The sequence below is a fragment of the Periophthalmus magnuspinnatus genome, chromosome 13 (genome assembly GCF_009829125.3).
Source record: "Periophthalmus magnuspinnatus isolate fPerMag1 chromosome 13, fPerMag1.2.pri, whole genome shotgun sequence".
In the NCBI taxonomy this organism is placed as follows: Eukaryota; Metazoa; Chordata; class Actinopteri; order Gobiiformes; family Gobiidae; genus Periophthalmus; species Periophthalmus magnuspinnatus.
In genome coordinates this window covers 17,917,430-17,943,408 of record NC_047138.1, presented here as the reverse complement: position 1 = coordinate 17,943,408, position 25,979 = coordinate 17,917,430, and the positions used below count along the sequence as shown (strand labels likewise).

The 25,979-nt window shown below is 43.0% G+C and overlaps 1 protein-coding gene across 1 annotated transcript in view; it reads right to left on the bottom strand.

Annotated features, from left to right (window-relative positions):
• Window positions 1–25,491, bottom strand: part of LOC117380239 (spectrin beta chain, non-erythrocytic 1-like) — a 54,859-nt gene extending 29,368 nt beyond the window's left edge. Inside the window, exons 1-18 of the mRNA XM_033977008.2 lie at window positions 25,235–25,491; window positions 20,872–21,025; window positions 19,492–19,643; window positions 18,762–18,935; window positions 16,130–16,221; window positions 15,330–15,410; window positions 14,904–15,019; window positions 13,245–13,357; window positions 12,687–12,874; window positions 11,444–11,561; window positions 10,761–10,919; window positions 10,246–10,548; window positions 9,831–9,981; window positions 9,049–9,185; window positions 8,816–8,965; window positions 8,201–8,569; window positions 281–495; window positions 22–159 (exon numbers count right to left, since the gene is read on the bottom strand). Of these exons, the coding sequence (XP_033832899.1) occupies window positions 22–159; window positions 281–495; window positions 8,201–8,569; window positions 8,816–8,965; window positions 9,049–9,185; window positions 9,831–9,981; window positions 10,246–10,548; window positions 10,761–10,919; window positions 11,444–11,561; window positions 12,687–12,874; window positions 13,245–13,357; window positions 14,904–15,019; window positions 15,330–15,410; window positions 16,130–16,221; window positions 18,762–18,935; window positions 19,492–19,643; window positions 20,872–21,016 (2,801 nt within the window). The 5' untranslated portion in view covers window positions 21,017–21,025; window positions 25,235–25,491. The remainder of the gene's footprint in view (window positions 1–21; window positions 160–280; window positions 496–8,200; window positions 8,570–8,815; window positions 8,966–9,048; window positions 9,186–9,830; window positions 9,982–10,245; window positions 10,549–10,760; window positions 10,920–11,443; window positions 11,562–12,686; window positions 12,875–13,244; window positions 13,358–14,903; window positions 15,020–15,329; window positions 15,411–16,129; window positions 16,222–18,761; window positions 18,936–19,491; window positions 19,644–20,871; window positions 21,026–25,234) is intronic.
• Between the last annotated feature and the right edge of the window lie 488 nt (window positions 25,492–25,979).

Here is a 25,979-nt window from a genome sequence, read left to right as displayed (position 1 = left end):
ACCCATCCTTCCTCACAGTACCTAGAGGTCAGGTGGTCTTGGCAGCCCCGGACCTCCGCAGATGAAGGGTGGCCCCCGTCCAGGAGCTGCTGCACCATCTGGTTCACATCTAGAATCCGCCCCATCAGACTGTTCATCTCCTGGTCCAGGCTCTCAAACCTGCTCACACCGAGGAGGGAGGGCACGAGAAGGTCAGGGGTGATGACAAGTAATTATGAAGTGAGTATGCAAAATACTAAGCCCTGTTGGCACAAAGTGTGAAGTGTGAAGAGGTGAATACCTATGAGCCACCACCTCCACGTCCTCCAACCGCTCGGGGATCTCCATCTTGTCCAGCCATTGCTCTTTCTCATCGATCCACAGCTCACAGGCGTTGACCTCGCTAAACATGCGGTACACAGCCAGAGCATCCAGGAGCCACTGCTGTCGCAGCACGGCCACCTCCACCACCTCAGTGTAGAGCTGCTCCAAGTCACTGACCCGCACCTGCACCTCCTGTACACACACAAGAACACACTGGAGTCAGAGTGACCTCTACATACACACAAGCACACACTAGGGTCAGTGACCTCATACACACACACAAGCACACAGTCGTGTCAAAGTGACATCATACACACACTCTGGGGTCAAACTGAATTTCTCCACATAGGCACACTGGAGCTCGAGTGACCTCCTACACACACTTTGGCATCAGCGTGAACTCTGAGAAACACACTGGAGCCAGATGGACCTCCTACACCAGGGGTGTCAAACACATTTTCACTGAGGGCCACAAAATGGCTGCTCTTAAAGAGACAGATGTAAAATAAATCTAACTATTTTTTTTTTACTTGTTTATGAACTGTTTCTGTATTTATTACTTATTCAAGTTACAAATATTGCATATGCATTTGCCTAGTTGTAAAAATATGGGTGCGTAACTGCGTACCTCCTGATAAAATAACATTTTAACCATCATACCTTTTAATTCATCGTGTCGAGGGCCACATTAAATGATGTAGAGGGCCACATTTGGCCCGCGGGCCTTGAGCTTAACACATGTGTCCTACACACACTGGAGCTAGCCTCACCTCCTGAGCACATGTATTTGGTTTCCATGCTTATTGGGGACATTACATTGACATTATATTAATTTACTGAAGATTGAACGTTAACAATAGTTACTTCTTATGTGGCTCACCTGATGACATGTGTGAAAAAAATATGCTACATTGTGGCCCTTAATTACGATTTCATTCTCCAACATCTAATCTGTACCCATGCTTTAGCCAATTCATTCCCAAACAAAGAACTTAATTCTTAAATTTACTGTAGAAGACAGGTAGAGGGGTGCACTGTGTGTTTGCTGTGTGTACGTTCGGTTGGTTAAGAGCTGAGGGGGCGCCACCAAAACGCCTGTCGTATCTCAGCGTATTTGTTCGCAATAAACTACTAGCAGGTCACAAAACCACAACCCAGGACCCATTCTGGCTCTCACCATGGCCTCAAGGTTTGCCGGGGAAAGCCGCTACATTTTGTCAACAAAAAAAGGCATTGAATGGAAAATCGCCACACCATGCACCTGTGCCACAGATCCAAGGCATCTTGCCCTAATTACTCAGAGAGCAAAGGAGCTACTGCAGCTAAGTGCCATGAAATCCATGCCATTTATTCAGCTGGAGACTGGCCTAGGTCTAGGTCTGTTTATTTATTTATTGAGGACTCTGTTATGCTTACGATTAATCGTGCGTAATGATGATGATTTAATGAATGAATGTTTGCACCCTTGTGAATTGATGGTTGAGCAATTTCTCTGTGAATTATTTGATGTCGATATGTGGATTTCAGGGCCATAATGCATGGCTGAAAGGTGTTGTCTGAAAGGCCACAAAAACTGTTGAAATGTTTGGAATAAAAAATGTACCTCTCAAAGAGTTTTAAATGCTTTGTTTATTGAAGATTTTTTGAATGCGTTTTGGTGGAATTTGCACTATTTAATGTCTCCTTCAGAACATGAAGTTAACCAGATACAACAAGGAACTGTCCACAGTAAAACTGTTGGATCAAACAATGACAGTGTGTTGGACATAATGAGAAGAGAAAAAAGAGAATTTCCCATCTTTGATGATAACCCACTGAAACAACATTCCTTCATTAAAGCTTTTGAAAACGGAGTTGAGCGAAACACAAATAACAGCAGTGACCAACTTTATTTCCTTGAACAGTACACCAAAGGGCATGCATAGGAGCTGATCAGGAGCTGTAAACATCTCAACTCAGACAGAGGATTTGTGAGAGCCAAGGCCCTACTGAGAGAGCACTATGGCAATAAGCAGAAGGTGGCAGCAGCCTACATGGAGATAACTCAGTCATGGCCATTCATAAAAACTGAGGATGTGAAGGCCCTCCAGGCGTACAGTCTCTTCCTGCGTCGTTGCTGCAATGCCATGGAAGATGTGCAATATTTAAATAATCTCGACATGCCCACAAACATGGTAGACATCATCAAAAACTCTCATACAAACTGCAAGATCGCTGGAGGAGCCATGTCTGTGATCTGCAAGAAAAGTACAAGAGAAGAGCAAAGTTCATAGACATCGCCTACTTCGTGGAAAAACGAAGGCAACAACCAAAGCACTGCTCCACCAACTAGAATCATGACCAAGTCCAAACCACACTCACACTACAACTTCAAGGGAACCAGCTTTGTCACGACCATCAATTCTGTGGAGAGAACTGCTCAGCCAGCGAAACACACGGAGCCAGCACCAGTGATGAGTTGCCCCTGCTACACTGGAGGTCACACATTGAATCTATGTGCACGATTGGAAAAAATGGCACACTAGTAGAAAATCGGCTTTCTGAAGGAAAAGAGTGGACAATACTCTGGTTTCCAGTGGGCTTACAGGGGCTGGTGAGCAGGATTGCAAACTTCCTCTTATGCCAGTCCAAGTAAATAGGGACCAATGTCCCAAGAGCTATGGAACCACTGGAAATTATCCGTAGTGCGAATAATGGACTCAATGCAGTAAGGACAGTGCTTGGCTGGATGGTAAATGGACCACTGACAGGAACTGTGAATAGAATGTCCATTGTGATTTTGGATGACCAGTGGCAACAGCAATTTAAGATCGATTTTCCTTAGTCTGCTGTGGAGGAACAAGTAGGTCTCTCCAGAGAGGACCTGAGGTTCATGGATTTGGTTTCAAGGTCAGCCAAACATTGTGATGGTCACTATCAGGTCTACCTCGGAAAAACCCAAATGTCAGAAAGTCCGGGTGCCCCCAGAAGATGCTGACCTGTTGCGATTCCTCTGGTGGCCACAGGGAGACCTGAGTGAGGCGCTATGTGAAGTCAGGAGTAGGGTGCAGTCTTTTGGTGCCACTTCATCCCCAAGTTGTGCCAATTTTGCTCTCCAGAAGTGTGCAGACGATTATGGGCACAAACACAAGGAGACGGTGGAGAAAATGCAGCCCTGCTTCTATGTGGATGACTGTCTGGTGTCAGTTGCAACAGAGGAGGAAGCACTGACATTGTGCCACGAGCTTGTGTCTCCCTGTGCTAGAGGAGGCTTCTGTCTGACTAAGTGGCTCACTAACAGGCTTGCAGTGCTTGAGTCCATCCCAGAAGCCCAACGAGCAAAAGGAGTGAGGCAGTGGAACTTGGAGAGAGAGTTTCTGCCAATTGTGCGAGTGTTGGGTGTGGAGTGGTGCATCTGGTCAGACACACACCACTCACCCGCAGAGTGATCCTGTCCACGGTCAGTTCTATTTATGATTCTCTGGGGATGCTCAGTCCAGTTGTCCTGAAAGCAAAGAAACTGCTGCGAGAGAGAGAGAGAAATGCACATGCTACAGGGTCAGTGGTCCAGAGGGGTCTAACTGTGGAAAGCACTGATGAACCTGAAGTGGCAATAATTCAGTTTTGCCAGAGAAAATGGTTTCCCAAGGAGCTCTTCTGTTTGCAAAAGAGCCAAAACCTCAAGAAAAATAGTCAGCTGTATAAGTTGTGTACAAGGCTGGAAGATGGAATTTTACGTGTGGGCAGCTAAGCAAATCTTCATTGCCCCTTGAGTCAAAGCATCCCCTCATATTGGCAAAAGATCTCCACATTTCTACTCTGTTACTGAGACACAAACATCAAAAAGTGGGACATAGTGGTCGCAACCACATGTTATCAAAGCTCAGAGTAAAATATTGGATAACTGGAGTCAGCACAGCTATAAGTAAATGGTAAATGGTCACATTTTTCTATAGCCACCTTCAAGGCACTCAAAGCGCTTTACAACAAGGAAACACTCACCCATTCACACACACATTCATACATCAGTGTACGCAGACACTGAGGGCGAGGTGGGTTAAGTGTCTTGCCCAAGGACATAACGACAGCATTCATCTGTGTGAGCTAGAATCGCACCGCCAACCCACGGATCAGTGGATCTGACCGCTCAACCAATGATGTTCTTATGTCAAGAGCGGGATTTGAACCACCAACCTTCAGATCAGTGGACAAACACTCTACCAACTGAGCTACTGTCAAAGGAGTGTCCTGTCCAAATGTACTAGCTGTAGGAGGCTTACCGCTGCTACAGTGCACCAGCAAATGGCAGACTTTTCCACAGAAATACTCAAACCGGATGAGCCTCCGTTCACAACAGTTGGAGTTGACTATTTTGGACCCTTTGAAGTGAGGAGCAGGATGAGTACAGTGAAACGCTATGGTGTCATATTTACCTGTTTCGCTCTGAGAGCTATTCACATCAAGGTGGCACCTTCTCTGGATACTGACTCCTTCATAAATGCTCTGAGCCGCTTTATTGCAAGAAGAGGACAGGTCCATGAGCTGCGCTTTGACAATGGGACGAATTTTGTGGGAGCAGAGCATGAGCTAAAAACGGCCATATAGCAGTGTAACCGGGCACAGGTTCATGATGATTTACTCCAAAAGGGGATCAAATGGTCATTCAATCCACATGCTGGATCACACCAGCAGGAGTATTGGAGGACTGTGGGAGAGACTGATCAAATCGGTGAGGAAGGTCTTAAACTCTACCCTTAAAGTTCAAGATCTGGATGAGGAGGGCCTTCATACAGTTCTCTGTGAAGTCGAGGCCATCATAAACAGCCGGCCCATCACCAAAGCATCCACGGATCCAAATGATCTGGAGGCACTAAAACCGAAACATCTGTTACCGCTCCAAGGCCAGTCCTCATTGCCACCTGGAGAATTCCAAGCAGCAGATGTGTAGGCGCAAAGGAGATGGAAACAAGTGCAGTAGATGTCTGATCTTTTCTGGAAGTGCTGGACAAAGGAGTACCTACCTCTGTTAGTGAGAGAGATGGACTGGAGTCCAGAAGAATCTTGTCACAGGCAGTGTTGGGAATAACGGAGTTACATTATAACGGCGTTACTAACTGCGTTACTTTTTCACTAATGGAGTAATTAACTAATTACTTTTCCCAGCGTCCTAACGCCGTTACCGTTACTGACTATAAAATGTGGCGCTACTTTTAATTCAGTTCACTCTTCTCTTCATCAGAGTCTCTCAGCCGAGGAGCTGCAACAATACTGCTGCAATACTATCGCCGTCGATCGGTGCGTGGTGCATGCCGGTTAGTTTTGTGTCCAAGATGCCACCGACTTGCGCTGACATAACCTGTGCGCCGGTAACGGGAAGTTTTTGAGCAAGGCGAGCGCAGCAGCTCTCCACTGCCAGCGGCCGCCTGCATGGACTACAAACGCTTAATGCATGATGGGAAATTATGTCCTATCCACACGTGCATCGACAGCTGATTGGATGGATAGACAGATAAATAAAGGAATAGATACGTGTTAGAGGGATTGTGTGAATCTTTTAATGAATCTTAAAGAGTTGGATAAAGTTCAGTTTATGTTGAAATGAGAGTGATTAATATTTGAATATTGGGCAGAGAATTACAGTGTGTGGCCAGAAAAGCTTAAAGGTTTTGTCTTATTTTACATGGTTTACATTTGAATGCCTTAGTTTTGCAATACATTGCAATGATTTTTTTCAGTATTATAATGAAGAAAATATTTGAAGTACAGTTGTCTGAAATTGCGTGACATGTTGATTTATTTGCACTTCAAATAACTTTTTTAATATATTTTTTATTTTTGATACATTCTATAATTTACTTGTAAACAAATACAATATAGTGGCAATCTGTTAAAGTGAAATAAATGTTAAAGGTTCACATCTGTTTTGTTTTTATTGTTTTAACATAATAAGTAACGGCATAGTTACTTTGCCTAGTAACTAGTTACTTCTCCCAAAAAGTAACTGAGTTACTTTTTGGGAGAAGTAACTTGTAACTATAACTAGTTACATTTTTGAAGTAAGATGCCCAACACTGGTCACAGGAGATCTAGTTGGTTAATGGACAGTACCGCACCCAGAAAGTCATGGATTATGGGACGTGTTTTACAAACCTATCCCGATCGAAAAGGCTTTGTCCGTCAAGGTCGCATCAAGACCAAGACCAGCTACTTGGACAGACCCATATCTAAAGTCTGTCTGTTGCTGGAGTTGGAGGAGGCAGCATATGGATGTTGCTGACCTCCTATAGACTGCCTTTTCTGAACTTTGTTTCCTGGATTATAAATTGGACCATTAAGCAGGTGCAAGTGCACGTATGTGTGAAAAGACAGCACTTGCCTGGGGCACAGGTGTTCAGAGTCAGGGCCGGGGAGCTGTAATTTTTATTGACCCCCAGTTTTACCTCCATTTACTTATGATACCATAGCCTGTTATGTCCATCCATGTGCATTCTCTAAATTTCCACCAAAATGTCGTATCTCAGCGTATTTGTTCGCAATAAACTACCAGTGCGTCACAAAGCCACTCTGGCTCTCACCACAGCCTTTAGGTTTACCGATGGAAGCTGCTACACTTAGAATTACTGAAACCATGTGCAAATCAAGGGTTATCACAGTGTCCTTGTATTTTAAGCCTAGGTTAAGATAAATTCGATTAAAATATCTCTGTCCATTTTCACGAGCTACCGGAACTACCGCTGAAAGTACTGCCGAAAGGACCTAGGTCCTGGCCTGTATCTCTTTTACCTTTGGAGCTACATCATGGGGTCATCCATAAGCGTCATAGGCAGATAGGAGAAAGAGTTTCAGCTGTATATGGGGAATTCAACCATCCTAACCAGCTGCGGGATCAACAGAGAAGTCACGTGACACTAATTGTTTAATAAAAAACTACAACATCAACAAAACTGATTATAATAAGCCTCCACACTTTCCTCTACTGCTTTGATGAGATGAGATGCTGTTGTTGGAAGAAAAACAACAAACCTCACAGACTGCAATAAACCTCACAGAGTGTTGATCTGTGACTGTTTAAACATGAACCACCTCCAACATCTCGATATGTGCCATGAATAGAACAGAATAAATATTCTCCGGACTCACCATCAGCTGCAGCCTCTGCTCTGTCCTCTGTCCCAACAAATACTGTACCAAATCCTGTCCTTTAGTCTGTCTGTGGCAGAGCACAGAGATAATGGGGCTCCATCAGCAGAGTTTATGCAAATTGGCCATGTGGCTTTAAGTTTTGCTTCTATAAACACAATAATTAATAATACAGGCAGTGTAGATATTACAATTTGTTATACATACATTTGTACACATTGACTAAATCATGGTTATGAATGGGCTAAAGCATGAGTATGAATTACATGTTGTGGGAACGAAATTGTAATTTGAGGCCACAATTTACTACCTTTTTATGCAGGCTGGCTCCGTATCTTGTTGTCTAACCTTAACATAACCCAAACCTTAATCTATTTTAACAGAAGTTTAAACCAGGTTGTTGATCAAATAAAGAACTTATGTCATTAGGACAAAGAGTACAGATTTTAGTTCCCACAATGTGATAAATACCCTGCATACCCTGCACACATACCTCCTGCACACATACACTGGATTAAGACTGACCTCCTACAGAAACACGCACACATATATACACACACTGGGGTCAGAGTGACCATGACCTCCTGCACACACACATACACACAGTGGAGTCACAGTGACCTCCTGCACACACACACACACACACACACACACAATGGAGTCACAGTGACCTCCTGCACACACACACACACCCCCACACACACATACAGACACACACACACACACAGTGGGGTCACAATGACCTCCTGCACATACACATAGGTAGAGGGTCAGTTACCTCCTGTTCACGGTACTGCAGGGGCAGCGCCACCATGTGCTTACGAAGGGCCACTACATGCATGCGGTGCTTCTCCACAGCCTCAGTGACTCCTTTGTGCTTTTTCAGCAAAGACTGGGTAGAGTACTCATCATGCCCAAAGTCCTCGCTGGAGACCAGGCGATAGGCGTCTTGCAGCCATGCCACCTGGTCGTCCATCTCAGTGGAGAACTGGAAAAAATTGAGTGCCTCCTGTAGGTGTCCTAGGCGCTGTGCGGCCTGCTCTTCTAGATGTTTCCATTCCTCCTTCACCTCCAGGATGCGCTCCTGGATTCCTACAGCCAGCAGGCTCTTCTCACTCAAGAGCTGCTTGCCCTGCTTCATGGTGCTCTGTCACATGAGAGAATAGCCATTTCAAAGAGGTTATGGAGAACACAAACACACGTCAGACTTTGAGGGATGGAAGAAAGATCTGAAGGTGATCAGAATAGGTGAGCAGCATGTCTGCAGGATAACAGTGCCGTGGTGTAAAGACATGTCATAAAACTTTGTTTGTGAAGTGTATGGTACCATGTCCAATTTACTAACCAGACTACACCAGTGTCAGTGCTGTCTGTGCTGATGTAGGCTGCATACCTGCAGCAGTGAGCGGTGGGCCAGGAGCTCTCCAGCTAGCCCCTTGTGCTTCTGCAGCAGCCGTAACACACTGGTCAGGTCTTTGCCCAAGCCCTGCGTCGCCAGAATGGACGTCTTCTCTTTGATCCAAACTTCAGACTCCTCCAACTCCTACAACACCGACAAGCTCAGATCAAATCCCTGCATCCACTCAAGAGAAGCAGAAACGTTCTGAGGACATCTGAAAGTTGCACCTGAAAAAAGGCCCACAGCATCCGGGACTCCTCCAGATCCTCTCGCTTTTTGGAGGCCAGCAGTTTGAGTTCCTCCAGGCACGAGGAAACATGGCTGACACGGTTACAGATCACCTGAGGGTCACAAGGTTGGTAACCTGAAAGAGCAAAGCATTTAGTTTATGTGGGAGAGAAGACAAATCATCAGTGAGGAGGTCTAAAGCTGCAGGTCTGAACTGTGGACATTATGATGATTGGATCCAGGCTTTCCACTTTATTTGAAATGGCCCATTATGAGCTATTTTTTCATCTCTTTTATAATGTTGTTTCTTAATTAAAAACATACCTGTGTTTTGTTTCATTCATGCATGTTAAACATATAAATCCTGCATATTTAGGCTGAAAAATGTCCATCTTGTGATGCCATGTAGTAATATAGAAAATGTTCCACTGTGTTTCTAAACTCCATACACCTTCACTAGAATCATTTGGATTTACATGTGCAAATGAAACAAAACTACAAACTCAAGGTAAGTTTTTAAAGCTCACAAGAGTCAATTTTGCATAATATAGGACCTTTAAGACCAATGTGACTTATTTTACTTTGCACTGTGGGTCAGTCACTTCAAAACCCTACACTTTCACTTATTTTTTGTTTTTCTATATAAATAAACATGGCATTTCAGTACCCCAGTCTATCTGAGTAACATGAGTGTACTTGAATAGATTTTTCAGCTACTCTACATTTCCCCTGTAAATGAGTGGACAGCCTTGGTCAGAAGGAGGACGGGGGAGGGGGTTACCCTCTATGGTGGTGAATTTGAGCGCAGCGTTGTTGAGCAGCTCCACTCTCTCAGCCTGGATGCTGATGTCCGCCTCCTGGAGACTGTGCTTTTGCAGCAGGTCGTCCACCTCCAGAAGGTGCTTCCCCAGGTCTTTGGACAGCAGCTGCACCTGAAGGATATAGGGGGACACAAGAAGACACAGGAAGACAGGTCTGAGTGCAGGACAGACTCTAAGGGTTCGCTCTAAGCGGAGCAGTGTTGTATTTTTGAAACATCCAGAATACAAACTGAAATATGTTTAAGTGAAAGGTTTTACAATTAGAACTATTGCTATGATAATAGTAAAGTACTGTGAGATGTGGACACTGTTTATCCCTATAATTACTTTGCAGTAGTAAATATGAATGTAGTAGAGTCCAGCTGATAGCTGTACCTGAGTATCCTCCATCCAGTCAATCATGTAGACCATATCTTGGAAGGTTTTCTGCAGAGCCAGGTTCTTCTCCAGCCGGGACCTGCGCCCTGCCACCAACTCCTTGAGCAGGCTCCACTGGCCCAGGATGTTCTCTTTGCGGGCCAGGATGCGACGGATGTCATAGTAATTCTCAGCCTCCATCTCTGCAGACAGCTCCACCACCACGCTGATGCGCTCCTCGTACGAAGCAATGTCTGCCTCAATGGCCTCATGCTTCTTCATAGCAGCCTCCACGGCCGGCAGGTCGTAGCCGAAGTTATCCTGTAGGAAGAATCCAGTTACTCAGAGCTGTGGAGCCCTGTCTGTGAGCCAAACTTGCTGTTTCAGTGCAGGCATTTCAATTATTTTCGCATGTATTTGAGCAAAATTTGTCTTGCCACAGTACAGAGATATTGTGTATCACTAGACCAGTCCCACTTAAAAAAAACAGGATTTTGAGAGTGACAGGAGAAGGGTGTCCCCACGTGGTGCACCTGTGATACCAGACGTTGATTCTCGTTGAGCCAGGCCTGCCTCATGGTGGTCTTGTGGTCAAAGCGCTGGGCCAGCAGCTCCAGCTTCTCCTGACGAATCAGCTCTTTCCTTAGGGCCACGCCTCTTTCATGCTCCGCCTTTTCTAGTCTCTCCCAGGCCTGCACATAGCAACCATCAGATGCTCTCCCAACAGTCAATTTAAAATAACATTACATGTCCAAACCTGCAGAATTCTACGTGTATCATTCAAACATGCATGAATTGCTCTAAATGTAAGTGAGAATGGGTAACTAAGAAGGGAAAGTAACAAACGTTCATAAAAGTTGATTTTGCACAATATATCTCCTTTAAAGTGATTGCTCATTTCACTAAAACAAAACAACGCTGGTCTACCTTACACAATGATCTGATTATTTGAATTTCAATTGGATTGAATTCTGTGTTGCTCCCATTCTATTTCACCACTTCAGCACTAAAAATAAAATAAACTTTTCTTCACACACTGCCAGTTAACTGGTGTAAAACTATGACTATTATGTACAGCGCCAGATATTATTCATCCAATTAAGTAAAAATGTGGAAAAACCTGTTAGATGCAAGTTGTAAGTAAATTTAACTTTACTTAAAATAAAAATAAAAATGATGAATAGTTTGAAATAAACAACTAAAACTCCTTGCCCACCTTGTTGATGTCGGCTAGCAGTCTGCCCTCCTGAGGCACGTAGGGCTTCTGGTTGTTGGCACGCAGTTTGCTCTGGATGGTGAAGAGCAGCACCTCCAGGTTCCCCTTCTCCTGGAACCTGCACACAAGCAGGTTTAACAAAGAACCTGCGCACAAGCACGTTTAACATAGAACCTGCTCACAAGCATGTTTAACATGGAACCTGCACACAAGCACGTTTAACATGGAACCTGCACACAAGCACGTTTAACTGAGATCCTGCACACAAGCATGTTTAACATGGAACCTGCACACAAGCACGTTTAACATGGAACCTGCACACAAGCACTTTTAACTAAGATTCTGCACACAAGTACGTTTAATTGAGATCCTGTGGTCATGACGTGGTATCATGTTACTCTAATGGTGAGGGTGGTAAGAAGCCACCCTCCAGACCAAATAAGAGTAAGGTTTGTGAAGATGCAAGCCGGCTCACAGTAAAGACACATGTTTTTCAGTGCAATAAAAAACATCCATAATGAAAAAACATGCATTTATTTGAGCCATTTGTTGGCAAAAGAAACCCAGAATGTTGCATTATATGGCTTTACTGAGCATGGTGTGCAGAATTGTTATAACCATGTTATAACAATATTCCGCTATTCCCCCTAATAACTGGATTCTGTATTGTCCAGCATTTGAGGCTTGAGAACCTCAAATTAATGTCAATTTTCATTTGACATTCCCTCTTTCTCTCCCATTGTGCTGAATGCATGTGTGATTATTCAAAAACTTCAGAATCCAGGTCATACACATTGGGTTCATATATGTAATGTAGCCACAATAAAAACAAGTAAATGAAAACCTACTGCTTATGGTGCAAAGTCACTATAAAGAGGATCAATGGATCTGTTTCTATTATTAAGCTGTTTTAGGTGTAAAATGTAAAAGAATGACCTATTTATGTTTTACATAATGGTTCTGTAGGTGCAGTGGGTGCAGTGGTTGGCTGGTGTGGTTGGGAGCGGTGCTATGGGTGTGGTATGTGTGGTGGGGTTTTTTTTGGTGGGTTGGTGTGGTGGGTGGGTGGTGTGGGTGCTGTAGGTGTAGTGTGCAGTGGGTGCAGTGGTGGGTTGGCATGATGGGTGGGTGCTGTGAGTGCTGTTTGTGGTGGGTGCAGTGGTTGGTTGGTGTGATGGATAGGAACTGTGGGTGGGTCCTGTGAGTTTTTTCCATGGTGTTAGGTTATCAGAGAAGGACCTACTTGCTGGGCTTCTCCACAGTGCAGTAGCTGGTGAAGGCCTGCAGTTGGTGCTGGACTCCGCTCAGAGAGTTGGCAAACTTCTGGTTACTGATGATGGAGATGGTCTTCTCGATCCAGTCCAACAGCTCAGACGCCAGTGCCTCGTACCGCTGGATGATGTTCTCCGCTTCAATGCATTTGTCAAGCACCTGTTCAGAGCCAGAGCGGAGCAGGCCAATGGAGAAAAGAGACAAAATCTGTGAGAGACATCCTGTAGTCAAAGTATTATAGTACTGCACAATTTTCTGGAGGTGTTATGTCACCTGCATGATTGAATGGAAAGAGAATGTTAAAAACATACTTTGGAATATTCTTAAAGATAGATACATTCTATGCCGTACTGTGTAATATTATAGCCAATGGAACAACATTTCCATGGAAACAAGCAGAAAAAGGCCCTACAGAACAGCTTTACCTGGTCTAAAGAGTGCACAAGCTCTGGACAAATTTAAATTTGACTTTGTGCAGTATTAGTGTAGCAGTACTTTTATTTGAGTACGCAGTGTGGGAATACTGTACCTTGCCAACACGTTTGCCCTCCACGATCAGAGCCTTCATTTTGGAGAAGTAGTGATAGTAGGAGACCACATATGTGATGATGGATTTCTCATCAGGGTTCTCCGTGTTCACATCTGCATGAATCACACACATGATATAACACCTACAATATCATTCGGCTGGGTACTACTGTCCATGAACCAAGCTCAACATCTGTAGAAGCCTACTGGTCCTGACAGGTCTCCCACAGGTTTGAAGGATGGGTCCAATGTAGACTAGGAACAGGGCAACTGTAACAAAAGTATACCTTAGCCATCTCTCACACTCAGCCACTTTGTATCCTCTGATTTGCACCTCTGCTGTCCCATGTACTAACCTTGATTAAAAAAAAAAGTCAACTGGACAAAAAGTTGTAGGATTGAAGACATTTCGCTGCCCAAGCTGCTTCTTCAGTTCTGGTCAGATTGCTGGTGGATATTGCCTTATATTTATCTGAAGGGAGGAGCTAACTATACTGAAACTGGAAACAGTGATACTTAGCATATTCATACAACTCTTAATGAGTATTTTTCACACATATTGGCATCCTGGCTAGCTCTATTGTTCTCTTTGTTCCCTTTGGGTCTGAGGATGGTGTTAGGGTTAGGGTTAGGCTTCAAAGGAGTGGTTAGTGGCTTTTACTGTAGATCAGACCTGGACAACTGAGGGATTACACAGACTTGACAAAGAAATTGCATTTCTGTGCTGTGCCAGCCAGCCCCACACTGCCAGCTCAGTCCTTATGATCTTGGCCTACATCATCAGAGGTATATTACTCCCTACAACAAAAGAATAGCTACCCTGCACTAAACTGGACAATACTATCACAATGTGTTGATAGTTCATGTCTCTGGGTACTGATGTAAATTCTGCGTTGGAACTCCAGCCTCATGTCTCTTCTTACAACTCTCGGACTACTACAGTTTATTCTACCTCATGTCTCTGATTACATCCTCAAGGCCCTGCTCTTTAACCTAGTCCTTCTTCATTCCCCTACAACTGCTGCCCTATGTATGGGTTTCAGATAGTCACTCATATTTAACTCAGAGAATATGACACCATCACATTCTAGAAAAACACCAATTGCTGGGGGTTCTGCATGCATGTCTATGGATGAATGTTCAGTGGTTATCATGGGGACACAATGCACACAGTAGAAAACACTGCCAAAAACTTTTAACATTGTCTGAAAACAAAAACAAAATGCATTTAAACAGTACATTTTCAGAAGCCCGTGGTCAATACGAGCATTCCTGGTCTTGAATAGGTGTTTGATTTGTGTTATTTTCAACAAAAAGTTAAGACAAACTAACTGAAAAACAGTTGGCTAATCAGCTCACCTGATCTTAGTTCCAGATAAGTCAGTACATATACACATATTTTGGTAGCCACCTCCATGCCAAAGAACTAGGAAGTTTAAGGACGTAAGACTCCTCCATTAGTACGCTTTCTTTCTGTATGGCTGACAGTGAAAATGCCTGAGAGGTTCTAGTGTTCTGTTGGAGCGTGGTGACGCCCAGATGATGCTCAGCAATGGTGAAGAGTGGAAAGTAGAGTGGACAGTAGAGAGTGGACAGTGGACAGTACGCAGTGGATAAGAAAGAGTGGACAGTACAGAGTGGACAGAGGTAATGGTCCTACCTTCAGGGTCCAGGAGCTTGGTGAGCCCCAGATGCTGCTCAGCGATGGTGAAGGCTTGCTGCAGGTTATGAGTGGCGTTGGAGCGGGTCAGTTTGTGGAAGTCCATCAGGTCTGGTCTGAACACACAACACATAACTTTAGGGTCTTGCTGATGAGACCAAAGTACCTGACCACTTGCAGAGGCATGTGACCTGCCCAAGTCACCTAAGTTGAGTCTACTTAGGAACAAGCCTGCTTTTCGAGTGCTAAATCCTGGACAAATTCTCCCATTGGAAATCTACTGTATTCATTGTGTGAATATATATATATCTGGTGAGTGCAGCTTCAAACACGGTGACACCACTCTGAGTGTGAGTGTCATACCACAACAAAAGAGTGGACAGTGGACAGCAGACAGTGAGAGTAACCAGTAGACTGGATATGCACCTGTGTCTGTGGATGAGGGCATTGAAGGCCAGTCCATCTCTCCAACATGTGGTGAAGTTCTGGATGTTGACCTCGGGATACCTAGAGCACAAAGGATGGATGGAGTACATCAGACTAGGGTTGTCAAAAGTATTGGAAATGAGATTCTAATCGATACTAAAACTAATATCGGAACTAGATACTCATTTGAGCAGGTATTGATACTGCAAAAAATCATATTAACAGGACAGTTTTGGCTTTAAACAGTTTTAATATGACTTTGAGTTTCATCAGAAGGAATGCTAACATAAAAATAAAATGATGGTATTTGTGGTATCATACTTGGAGTATTAAGTCATTTCCTAACTATCAGACCATAAGAACCATAAAAATCCTGGATAAGAAGAAACCTATTTGTTCACACCACTTTGAGTCATGTAAATATGTTCACTTTTCAAAAATACATCAAATGTACACAATTGTGGATACAAACAATGCTAGGAAGCAACTAAATACAAAACAAATATATGTAACAAAAATACTACAGCTGTAATTGATTGAAGAAATTCTTGAATAAAGACATGTCCTGCGCATCAGTTAGTCAACTGAATGTGATATGGTGTGGTATATGGACGTGTGCGGACATGTGCATGTACGTGTGTGGACATCTGTGTGGACATGTGCATGGACATGTATATGGACATGTGGGTGGACGTGTGGGTGGACATGTGTGTGGACATGTGTGTGGGCATGTGTGGGGACATGTGTGTGTGCATGTGTGTGTACATGTATGAGGACATGTGTGAGGACAGTGGACTGACCCGGCTGTCTTCATTTGGCACCACAGTAGCAGGGCGTCTTTGGCTGAGCGTGTCTCCCTGTTGTCTTCTGTGGCGATGCGGATCACCTGGATCTGAGACACATTGGAACCACATTAAACCTGGACCAAATCAGAACCAGACCTGGACCTGGTGCTGGGTGATATGGTGATAAATATTGAATTGTGATCTCATTCCTGTGACAATATGCTATCTTGATTCAGACATTAGAGTGCAGCTCTATGCTTCAACACAAACAATTTTTTTCATCAACTTTCACCATTTTTTTTGGTCAATCTTGTCAATGCTTTGAGTGAGTAACAGGTGGATTTGACCAATTGCTATGAAGTGTGAAGCAGATGACTTTAGTAACCTCTACAAGACTATAGAAAGATAACTAAACCAGACTTAGGCCTGTCACAATAATTACTATATCCACTTATCTTATCAATATATGAAAGGAATTATATTTTTGGGGATCAATATTTATCGTATGTACTGTACCTTTCTTTGCACTAGTCAGAAAAGTTTTATGATAACTCCTTATTATAGATACAAACTAATCACTAAAGTATTGCACTCATCTATTGATCTATTGCAGTTTGTGTTTTAACCATATTTTAATAGAATCAAATTTGGAGATAATCCTGCTTTAGGGGTATTAATAATTTAGTTTCAGTATTATCGTTTAGAGTCTATATTTAATTGAGCGATATATCATACGTCAAAATGTATCATGTCCTAGATCAGAGCTAATTTGCAACAAGTCTCTCACATATAAAATTACAGTCACAAGCTAGCTAGCTTTATCCAACAGTTTTTCTTCACCTTTTTGTTAAAAATCAAACATCTAAACAGGACCACGAATGCTCATATTTATCACAGGCTCCTGAAAATGTGTTGTATTTTTGCTTGAGTTTTCGGACTATTTTAAACCTTTTTTGACAGTGCTAATGTGTGCATTGTGTCTTCAAGGTAACGGCTGAATATTCCACCATAGAGATACATGTAGGACACCTTCAACGTGATGTCACTACAACATATCAATAGTATATTATACCATTTGCATAATAAATACTCACAATAACTACATAATTTAATGCTGACTCTGAAATACTGATGATCACATGTCCCCTGCACTCGTGAGCCGCACCCTCTCTCCATTTCCATGTTTTGCTGCAGTCCTGGTTCCTTCTGCTGACAGAGCAGCTACCACACAGTACAACTGTAGCACAAACAGAGCACTGCCTCCTCCCTGCCCATTATACTGCCCACTGCCCACTATACTGCCCACAGCCCACTATACTGACAATACTTTTCAGTACAACTGTAGCACAAACAGAGTACTGCCTCTACCCTACCCACTGGCCACTACACTGCCCACTATACTGCCCACTGCACTGTTCACTGTACCGCCCACTGCACTGCCCACTACACTGCTCACTGCCCACAGCCCACTATACTGCTTATACCACTCATTACAACTGTAGCATAAGCAGAGTTCTGCTTCCACCCTACCCACCGCCCGATGCATTGACCATTGTACTGCCCACTGCTCTATCCACTGCACTGATTACTATACTGTCCGCAGCCCACTGCTCTGTCCACTATACTTCCACCTGCCCACTGCACTGCCCACTGTACTGCTCACAGTCCACTGCCCATTGCCCTCTATACTGCCCACAGCCCACTATACCGTCCCCACCCCCATTGCGTCCCCTACCCTATGAAGACAGTGCAGAGTGGACAGTGGACTAAACAATTAATTCTGCAACATGAATAAAATACACACATTGATGATACAGTAAATGTGGTCCAACTTATAGCTGCAAAGTGTTCAAAAAGTAACATTTTGTCACCATCTCTGTCTGAAGAGGACTTATTATCATAGATGCACATACTAAATTTGTGGCGGTGTCTCCTAAAAGTGTTACTCGCTGAATACATGTACCAAAAATATATATTCTGAATACTCATTTTGAGTAGCTTCACCATGTTTTGAATTGCACAGTATTAGTGATAATAAATAAAACCCTGTCTTGCAGTGTGTGCATCAGTGATTTTGTGTCTCTAATTGGACATAAATGAATGCAGAACAAAAAGTGCAACAAAAATAAAGCTGTAAATAAATGTCATGTTTTTTACACTATAATATAATGCACTCAGTGTAAAAGTATTCAAAGTATTCAGATGTCAGAGAATACATCACAAAATACCTTTTAATGTGGGTGTTCAGTATTCTGTAAGTCAATACATTTTCAAAGTATTCTTCCTATAACTAATGATGTAAAATTTGGAGTTGTACTGGAGGACAAATCAAAAGAGTTTACAATGAATAACACCAAATTCTTATTTAATGTTTTTCTCACTATTCCTGGGAGAAGGCACTTTGGCTTTACAAAAATAGTGTTGCACTACTTTTGACCCCTGTAGCACCTTAACAGTATTTATATGGCTTTTGCTTATTTAATTTTTTTCTTAACTGCTTAACTTTTGACATATTGAATATTTTATAAGCCTCACTCAATAACAAAAAATAATAATAACAAAATTTAAGAAAGGTTAGTATCAGGCCCAGTAGGCCTGCTCTGTTCTGGGAGAAAGCTTGCATACTGGGAACAGATGTGAGTCTGACCTGGAAGCGCAGGATGATGGTCCAGATGAGCCCCAGTGTGAGCCTGTGGTTTCCGTCCACAATGTCATGGGAGCCCACATTCTCCAGGTGCACGCGCTGCTCTTTGAGGAACTGCAGGGCTTTGTCCACATTCTCCAGACAGTGGATCCTCATGCGGCCGCGCGTGGGCCTGGGCTGAGGGGCATCCGTAAGATCACACAATAAGAAAATAATAGAATAATCACTACTGTTATCGGGTCAAACCGGACTCTGCTCATAATGTACGGTCAAGCTAGAACACTGTAGCCATAGCATCTAGATGTGTCATGTCTTCTGACATACGCACGGTCCTTCAATATGTCATTCAATATGATACATGACAGAGGTTATTTAAATTTTTCATGTGGAAGCATCATCAAGGCTTGGATACACCATCCCATGTGTGACAATCCTATGTGCTGGATGTTCAAGTCCCCCCGACCATTGTGATTTGTTATAAACTTCTTCTGCATAAGAGATTCAGACTGTCTCCTGCCTTTTCATCTATATTCTATGAACTCATTGCAAAACTTCTACAAACGTTTGTACAGCAATGTTTGTGTTTGATGCAGGGACGTGTGTGTGGACCCGTATGAGGACAAGTAGAGAAATGTTGAGTTTCCATGCTACTTGACAAAACGAACATAAGTGTATGTTGGCATGTTTGTGGACCAGTGTGTGATAACAAAGAATGTGGACACATGGGGCTCACCAGCAGCTCCCCGCTCAGCACCTCCAGCAGCCTGGTCAGCATGTAGCCATCCCGTAGGTCGGTGTACAGGTCGGAGATGCGGCAGGACACGCGGCTCAAGTGAGAGTTGACCCATTTTGTGAAGGTCTTCTTCTGCACTGCATCCCGCTCATCTGTGTGCACACCACACACTCTTTTAAAGGGGCACTATGTAACTTTCTGGTTAAGGAACCCCGCCTGCTTGCCTACATGGAGATGTTATTGCTTGAGCTGGAAATGTTCCACATTCTAGCAATAAAATCTGTCTATCTCCATAGAGAAACAGGTGACCCAACTTACAGCCCAAGTTTCAGATCAGCTCTGTGGTGAGGTGACCCCGCTCACAGTAAGTATTTCAAGGTTTCTTAGAGTAATAAAAACATGGGTAATGAAACTAATGCAAGATAAACAAGTTTAATGCGACATAGTGGAAGATGAAGGTATGTGGACTTTAAAGGACCTGTATTATGCTATTTTCTGGTCTATGTTATAATGATTCCTCATCAAAAGCATAGCTGGAGTTGTGTTTTGTTTCATTCATATGTTTAACACACAAATGATACATATTTAGGCTGAGTTCTTCTCTCAACTGAAAACAGCCTGTTCCACCTTGTGATGTCATGTGGTAATACAGGACGTTCTCCACTGTGTTTGTAAATTCAATGCACTGCAGTTTCATTAGAATCATGAAGATGAAACCTGAGCCCTATAAGAGGAGTTGTGTGCAGTTGTGTTCATGTGATACATACAATGTATCACTTAGATGGAGGACATGCTGGAATTCTATATGAGTAGGATCTGAAGATGTCTTCCACGATAACACTTTTTCTTATTTTCAAATTACCAGCAGAATATGAGAATAGTACATAACAGTAGTAAACAATAATTTAAAGTGGGACTAAACTCTAAATCAACTTATTTTTGCCGTTACATGGCAAATAGCATTAAATAGCATTCTCTACTGTTCTTACTCATTATATGCCTTATTACTTGTTATTAGTTTAATTTGTCAGACCCGGCTACTCTTCACCTCACTCTCTCGTTTAGTCCTCCAGACCCTGCTCCTTTTCACTCTTCCCTTTAGTAAGCCAGAGCCCACCTCTCCTCACGCTCCCCTTTAGTCCTCTAAACCCTGCACCTCCTCCCCTCTTTCTTTCATGGGGTGTAGAATGCCATTTTAAGGCACAAGATTAATATGGTGCATTTGTGGACCTCACTCCTGACAATATTAATGCCTCAACATGCGGATGTTTTGTTCATGGGTTGTTTTTAAAAGGAAATCACTCCATCTGGCATGTTGCCATCCTCAGATTCCACATGTACAGCACATGTGGCTGGTATGATTGCAGTTCGGACTCTCACCTGCCAGAGCCTTGATGCGGGAGCACTCGAAGAGCTTGGAGCTGGTGCACTCCGTTTCCCAGAATGCCGAGGAGAGCGGACGGTTGTTGTTGTGGAGCTGCCGCTGGGCCTCGGCGTTGTCCAGGTCCGGAGACGCATTCGCCATGTCCACTGTCTGCACCCAAGCACAGGGAGAGGTTTAGAGGTGGGTAGTACTTAAAGCCGGGATATTTTACTTCTATGGGGTATTAACTGGTAACAGATAATACATATTTAGATCACTATGTTACCTTTTATTGTTTAAAAAAAATCGATTTTGCATAATACTCATTTAAGTAGGTATATTCTAGTACATTCTTAAAGAAGGCTTTTTGAGGGGTATTTAGTTGTAACATGTGTAAATTATTATGCTATATTCTGTTCATTGTAAATGACAAAACTGACCTCATCATCATTGAGAACTGAGACGCCCCTGCCTCTTCAGGTTGGCATGTCAACACCACAAGAAATGGAGAGTGTTTTTATTCCAATGCCTGAGCAACATTTTACAGTAATTATTAAGGGGTGACACCACAGGCACATTTACCATATTTAAAACAATATAAACAATATAAACTGTTTTCCAAATACATTAACCTCCTAAGACCCGAGCTCTTGCATGACATGCTTTATTAATTTCTCTTTTGTTATTTAGGCTGATTGAGACCTGATAAGTGTAAAAACAAAGAATTATCTTTTTACATTATGTAGTTTCTGAGAAAAGTGATGTAAAACAAATGTCCTCATATGTGAACCTTTTAATGATTTTGATAAAATCTTTGAATAATCATTTGCACAAACTATTTTTAAGTGCCTGGACACAGCAACATTTGTCCTGAATGTAAAAACAAAATGAGAAACAACAATTGTGCCTCTTGGAACAATGTGTCTAATGTGAAGTGCTGCTGACAGAAGCAGGAAGACTTTGCAAAAAACAAAAATTTAAAAAGTATTCTGAACATTCTAAACTCTTATAAAAAACATCTAAATTGAACTTTTTTGCATTGTGGTCTAGACAACCCAAAATGTGTTGTCCACATATGTCCTAGGAGGGTCATTATATTAATAATTAATGTGTTACATTTCAGTTAAATAAACACAGCAGAAAAACTCACATTCAGATTTATCAAGTGCCAAAAGATCAACAACTTGTTGAAAAGGTAAATTGAACCTATTTTAATATAATTTGGTCACATTCAGCGGGCCGGGTTGATAACTCCAAAGGGCCGTATGTAGCCCCCGGGCCGTTGTTTGCCCATGTCTGACCTACACCAAACTTTACAGTCTTGTACTTTTTGTTGCACTGTACATATATATATCAATGTGCTATACATATAGCACATTGAGAGTGCTACCAGATTTTGTGCATTATTTAATATTTTGTCATTTCAATTACATGAACCTTACCAGACCTTACATCCACCTTACACAATTTAACAATGAATATTAAGTGTCCCCATATACCTTTTACATACCTTTACTTTTCACAAATACTTGAGTAAATGTACCATCAATCTGCCCCTGGGCAGCTGTGGCTACAATAGTAGCTTACCACCACCAAGTGTGGAGTGAATGAATAATGCACTGTAAAGTGCTTTGGGTGTCTTGTAAGGCACAATACAAAATTTGTAGTTAGTTAATTAGTTAATTAAATCACCTGAATCGTGTTTTTTTCTTTTGTATTTTTTTCTAGATTAGGCTGGTTTATGCTTATGTTTTTATCAGTTGTGGAATAAGAGAACATTTTACTCCACATTCATCTATGAAATTATAACATTTTATCCTGGCAAGGTCTGTCTGATATTTGACTGTGTATTTTTTTATAGAGACTGATATCAGTCTGATCATCACACATGAGCAAAGCACTAAACTCTGTTAATCTGAGGTAAAAGAAATTTGCTTTTGTTTGTAAATGATAAATGACCAGTGATCTCCTTCACATGCGTCACAAAAAAAACCTAAACTGATTGGACGATCACATTTCGCCGTGCTTGAGACACAGCAGACAGCGTGGGGACCAGACTGATATCAATCTGTAGAGAGAATCTAGAGATATCAGTCAGGATTTGTCACACAAATTTTCCCTCACCTCAAATGAACAGTTTGGTGCTTTGCTCATTGATTCTGCAGAAATCTATCATGTTTTCAGCCCGCTGTGATATTTTTGTCTTTTTTCCTTGTAAGCAGCTATGATTGTTTTGATACAGACAGACCATGTATGTCCCTGATTGGCTAAGCCAGCTGTCAATCAGATTCATTCAAACTCAAGGAGTTTCAGTGATGATCAGACTCACATCGGTCTGGAGAAGTGTGTATTCTGGATCCTAGGCAAAAACATTTATGAAAACTATGACAAGCTGTAACTAATGCAGAATCCATTCACAGTGTGTATCTTAAACCCGCACAGGAGCAGGCATCTGAGAGAAACTGACACTTTTAAACAGAATAAGACTTCACAGAGACACAGGGACATTTAGGACAGGACATTACATTGTCCTGATCAAGCCTAGCTGAAGATCTGGAGTATTGCTCCTGAGGTCAAATGCAGAGGGCATATTTCCCTACGTATTTCCCTGCATAACATATTTAGATCACCATGTTACCTTTTATTGTTTTGAAAATGCTATATTTGACAAAAACAATACATTAACGTGTTTTTTAAGTTTCACCTTTGTTTTTGAAGTTTGTCAAGTTGAGCCTTGCACTGAATCATACAGCTAACTATATGGAGGGTTCGAAATGCCTCTTCAGACATGTTTTTGATGAGGGAACAGCATTATAACATCGCAGAAAGCTCCAGAAATGTATTTTGCACAATACCCCTCTTTAATAGAGAGCTTTGAACAGTTTTGTAAGTTTACTTGTATTGTTTTTCTGGACCTGTGATTGGCATACAAAATATTTACAGGTTAGCTCTATGGTAGAGACAAACCCAGATTGGTCGACGCATCACAATAGCGGAACAAGATGCAAAATCCAGTTAAATCCAGTTGCGCAAAAAGAACAGACATCTTCCCTGTGAACAAATGCACAAAGCTCTTACCTTCTGCACATTTTCATAGACAAAATAGTCTGTATTGATGCTAAAATAAAATGAAGCATGACTGTCGGCATTGCCATGTTTGTTTTGGTTCACCTGAGTGCTTCGCCTTTGGCTTCCGCACAAACCTCAATGCTGCTCTGTGATTGGTCCGCCCCCATGATTAACCTTACAGCGAGGGCATGCCAAGATGGATTCTCGTGTGAAGTTTGTGAAAATGTGAGAATCCATCTGGCTGTGCAAGGTTAACGCGCGCACTTCCCAGTGGTAAATCACATGGAACATGCCCACAAACTGCACACAGATGCTCAACATGCACCAAAGCCCCCTCCTGAGAATCAGAAGCACATCAGTTAAGGCCCTGTCACTGTAATCCTAAACAGAGCCTACATGCTCTGTTATTCCATCAGTCTGGTTAGATGTTAACAGTCTTCAAATGTTCTTTTATTACATCCACAGCCCGTTTGCTGCACCTCTAACCTCAGCATCCTTTCATATATCCATTGTCCATCCTCTGTACCTTATATTCACAGTCCCTCCTCTGTACCTTATACTCACTGTTCCTCCTTGGTACCTTATGTTCACTCTCCCTCCTCGGTACCTTATATTCACTGTCCCTCCTCTGTACCATATATTCAATGTCCCTCCTCTGTAGTACCTTATATTCACTGTCACTCCAATGTACATGTCATCAGGGCTTTGTCACCACATCAGGCAGGAGTTGGATAAGCTTTCTTATAGGTAGTAGCCTATGTTATACTAGGAGTATTTGGGAACTTAAGGCTTTCGTAGCTGAAAGTCTCGCCTCTCACTGCAATCATACTCATACTTAATAATTATAGCCTATATTTAATTTGTCGGTTTATGGGTGAGCCTAGGCCTAGCGCGTGTTGGTCTGGTGCTGTCCCGCCCTCCACAGAACACAGCCGGTTCCCGGGTGTGAGGAGGTCGCTGGTTCTCTGGGCTTTGGTTCAAGTATGATTCACAAATATTATGGGATGCGGAACGTTTTTCTGCTGACTACAGCCTATGCTGTCTTAGGACACGCAGCCCCACTTGGTGCCTCTTTAAAGGGCACCATGTCAGCCGGTGCTCCGTAGCATCAACAGCCTGTACACAGGCCGCTGCCGCTTCGGCTGCACGGAAGGTAGGCCTAAACACCGAGATAATAACCCGATAATGACTTATGCACAAGCCAAATCTCCCCCTGTGAGTTGAGATAAGAAAATACACTGCAGTGCGCCTCGGCACGGTCAGCGCATTGGAACACATCCCCCTGAGCGGACACAGCCTCCACTAGCTCACCTTCAGGTCCCTGCGCTGCGCTCCGGACCCCTCCTCCTCCAGTAAGACGGTGTGGAGTCGGCTTTATTCCAGCGGCTTCTTGCAGCGCTCCTTCCTGCTGGTCAGCCCTCACACTGCTGCAGTTGCCACCTAGGAGCCTCGGGGCGACGTGGACACCGGCCAGCTCGGCGTATTCAGGGCCAGTGTCCGGGCACCAGGACACGGCGGAGGATGCGCTGAGAGCCGCAGTGTAGTGCTCCTCCTCCGCTCTTCTGCCTGGCGCGGCGGTGCTGAGGAGAATTGAGCGTCAGTGCGGCGAGGAGCGAGCGAGGACGCTTCAACACATGACCGCTAGAGGGCACCGTTCTCCCTGAAGAGATCCAACATGAACATGCTTCACTCTTCGTCAATTTTACGCACATAATACTGTAATGCCCCGTACTCACAGGTAATGAACCAGCCGACTTGAGTTCTTTAAGGTGCTTTACTTTAGCAGCTGAAATAAGAGCCAGTGTCACATCCACACCTCCCGGTAAACTGGTAACATTCAGAACTGCGCGTCTAAGTCCTGCTCCTGGAAGTATAGATCCGAGCCCGACCTAATTAGAGCCATGGTCCCGCCTCTCAAATCCAATCTAACTCTCGATTTACAGTGCATGGAACATAGTCGCATACATCACCAGCGCCCCCTCATGACACAATAGAGACATAACAAGTGAACAACAATAAGAAAACAATAGCAAATATGATAATACATTGAATTAAA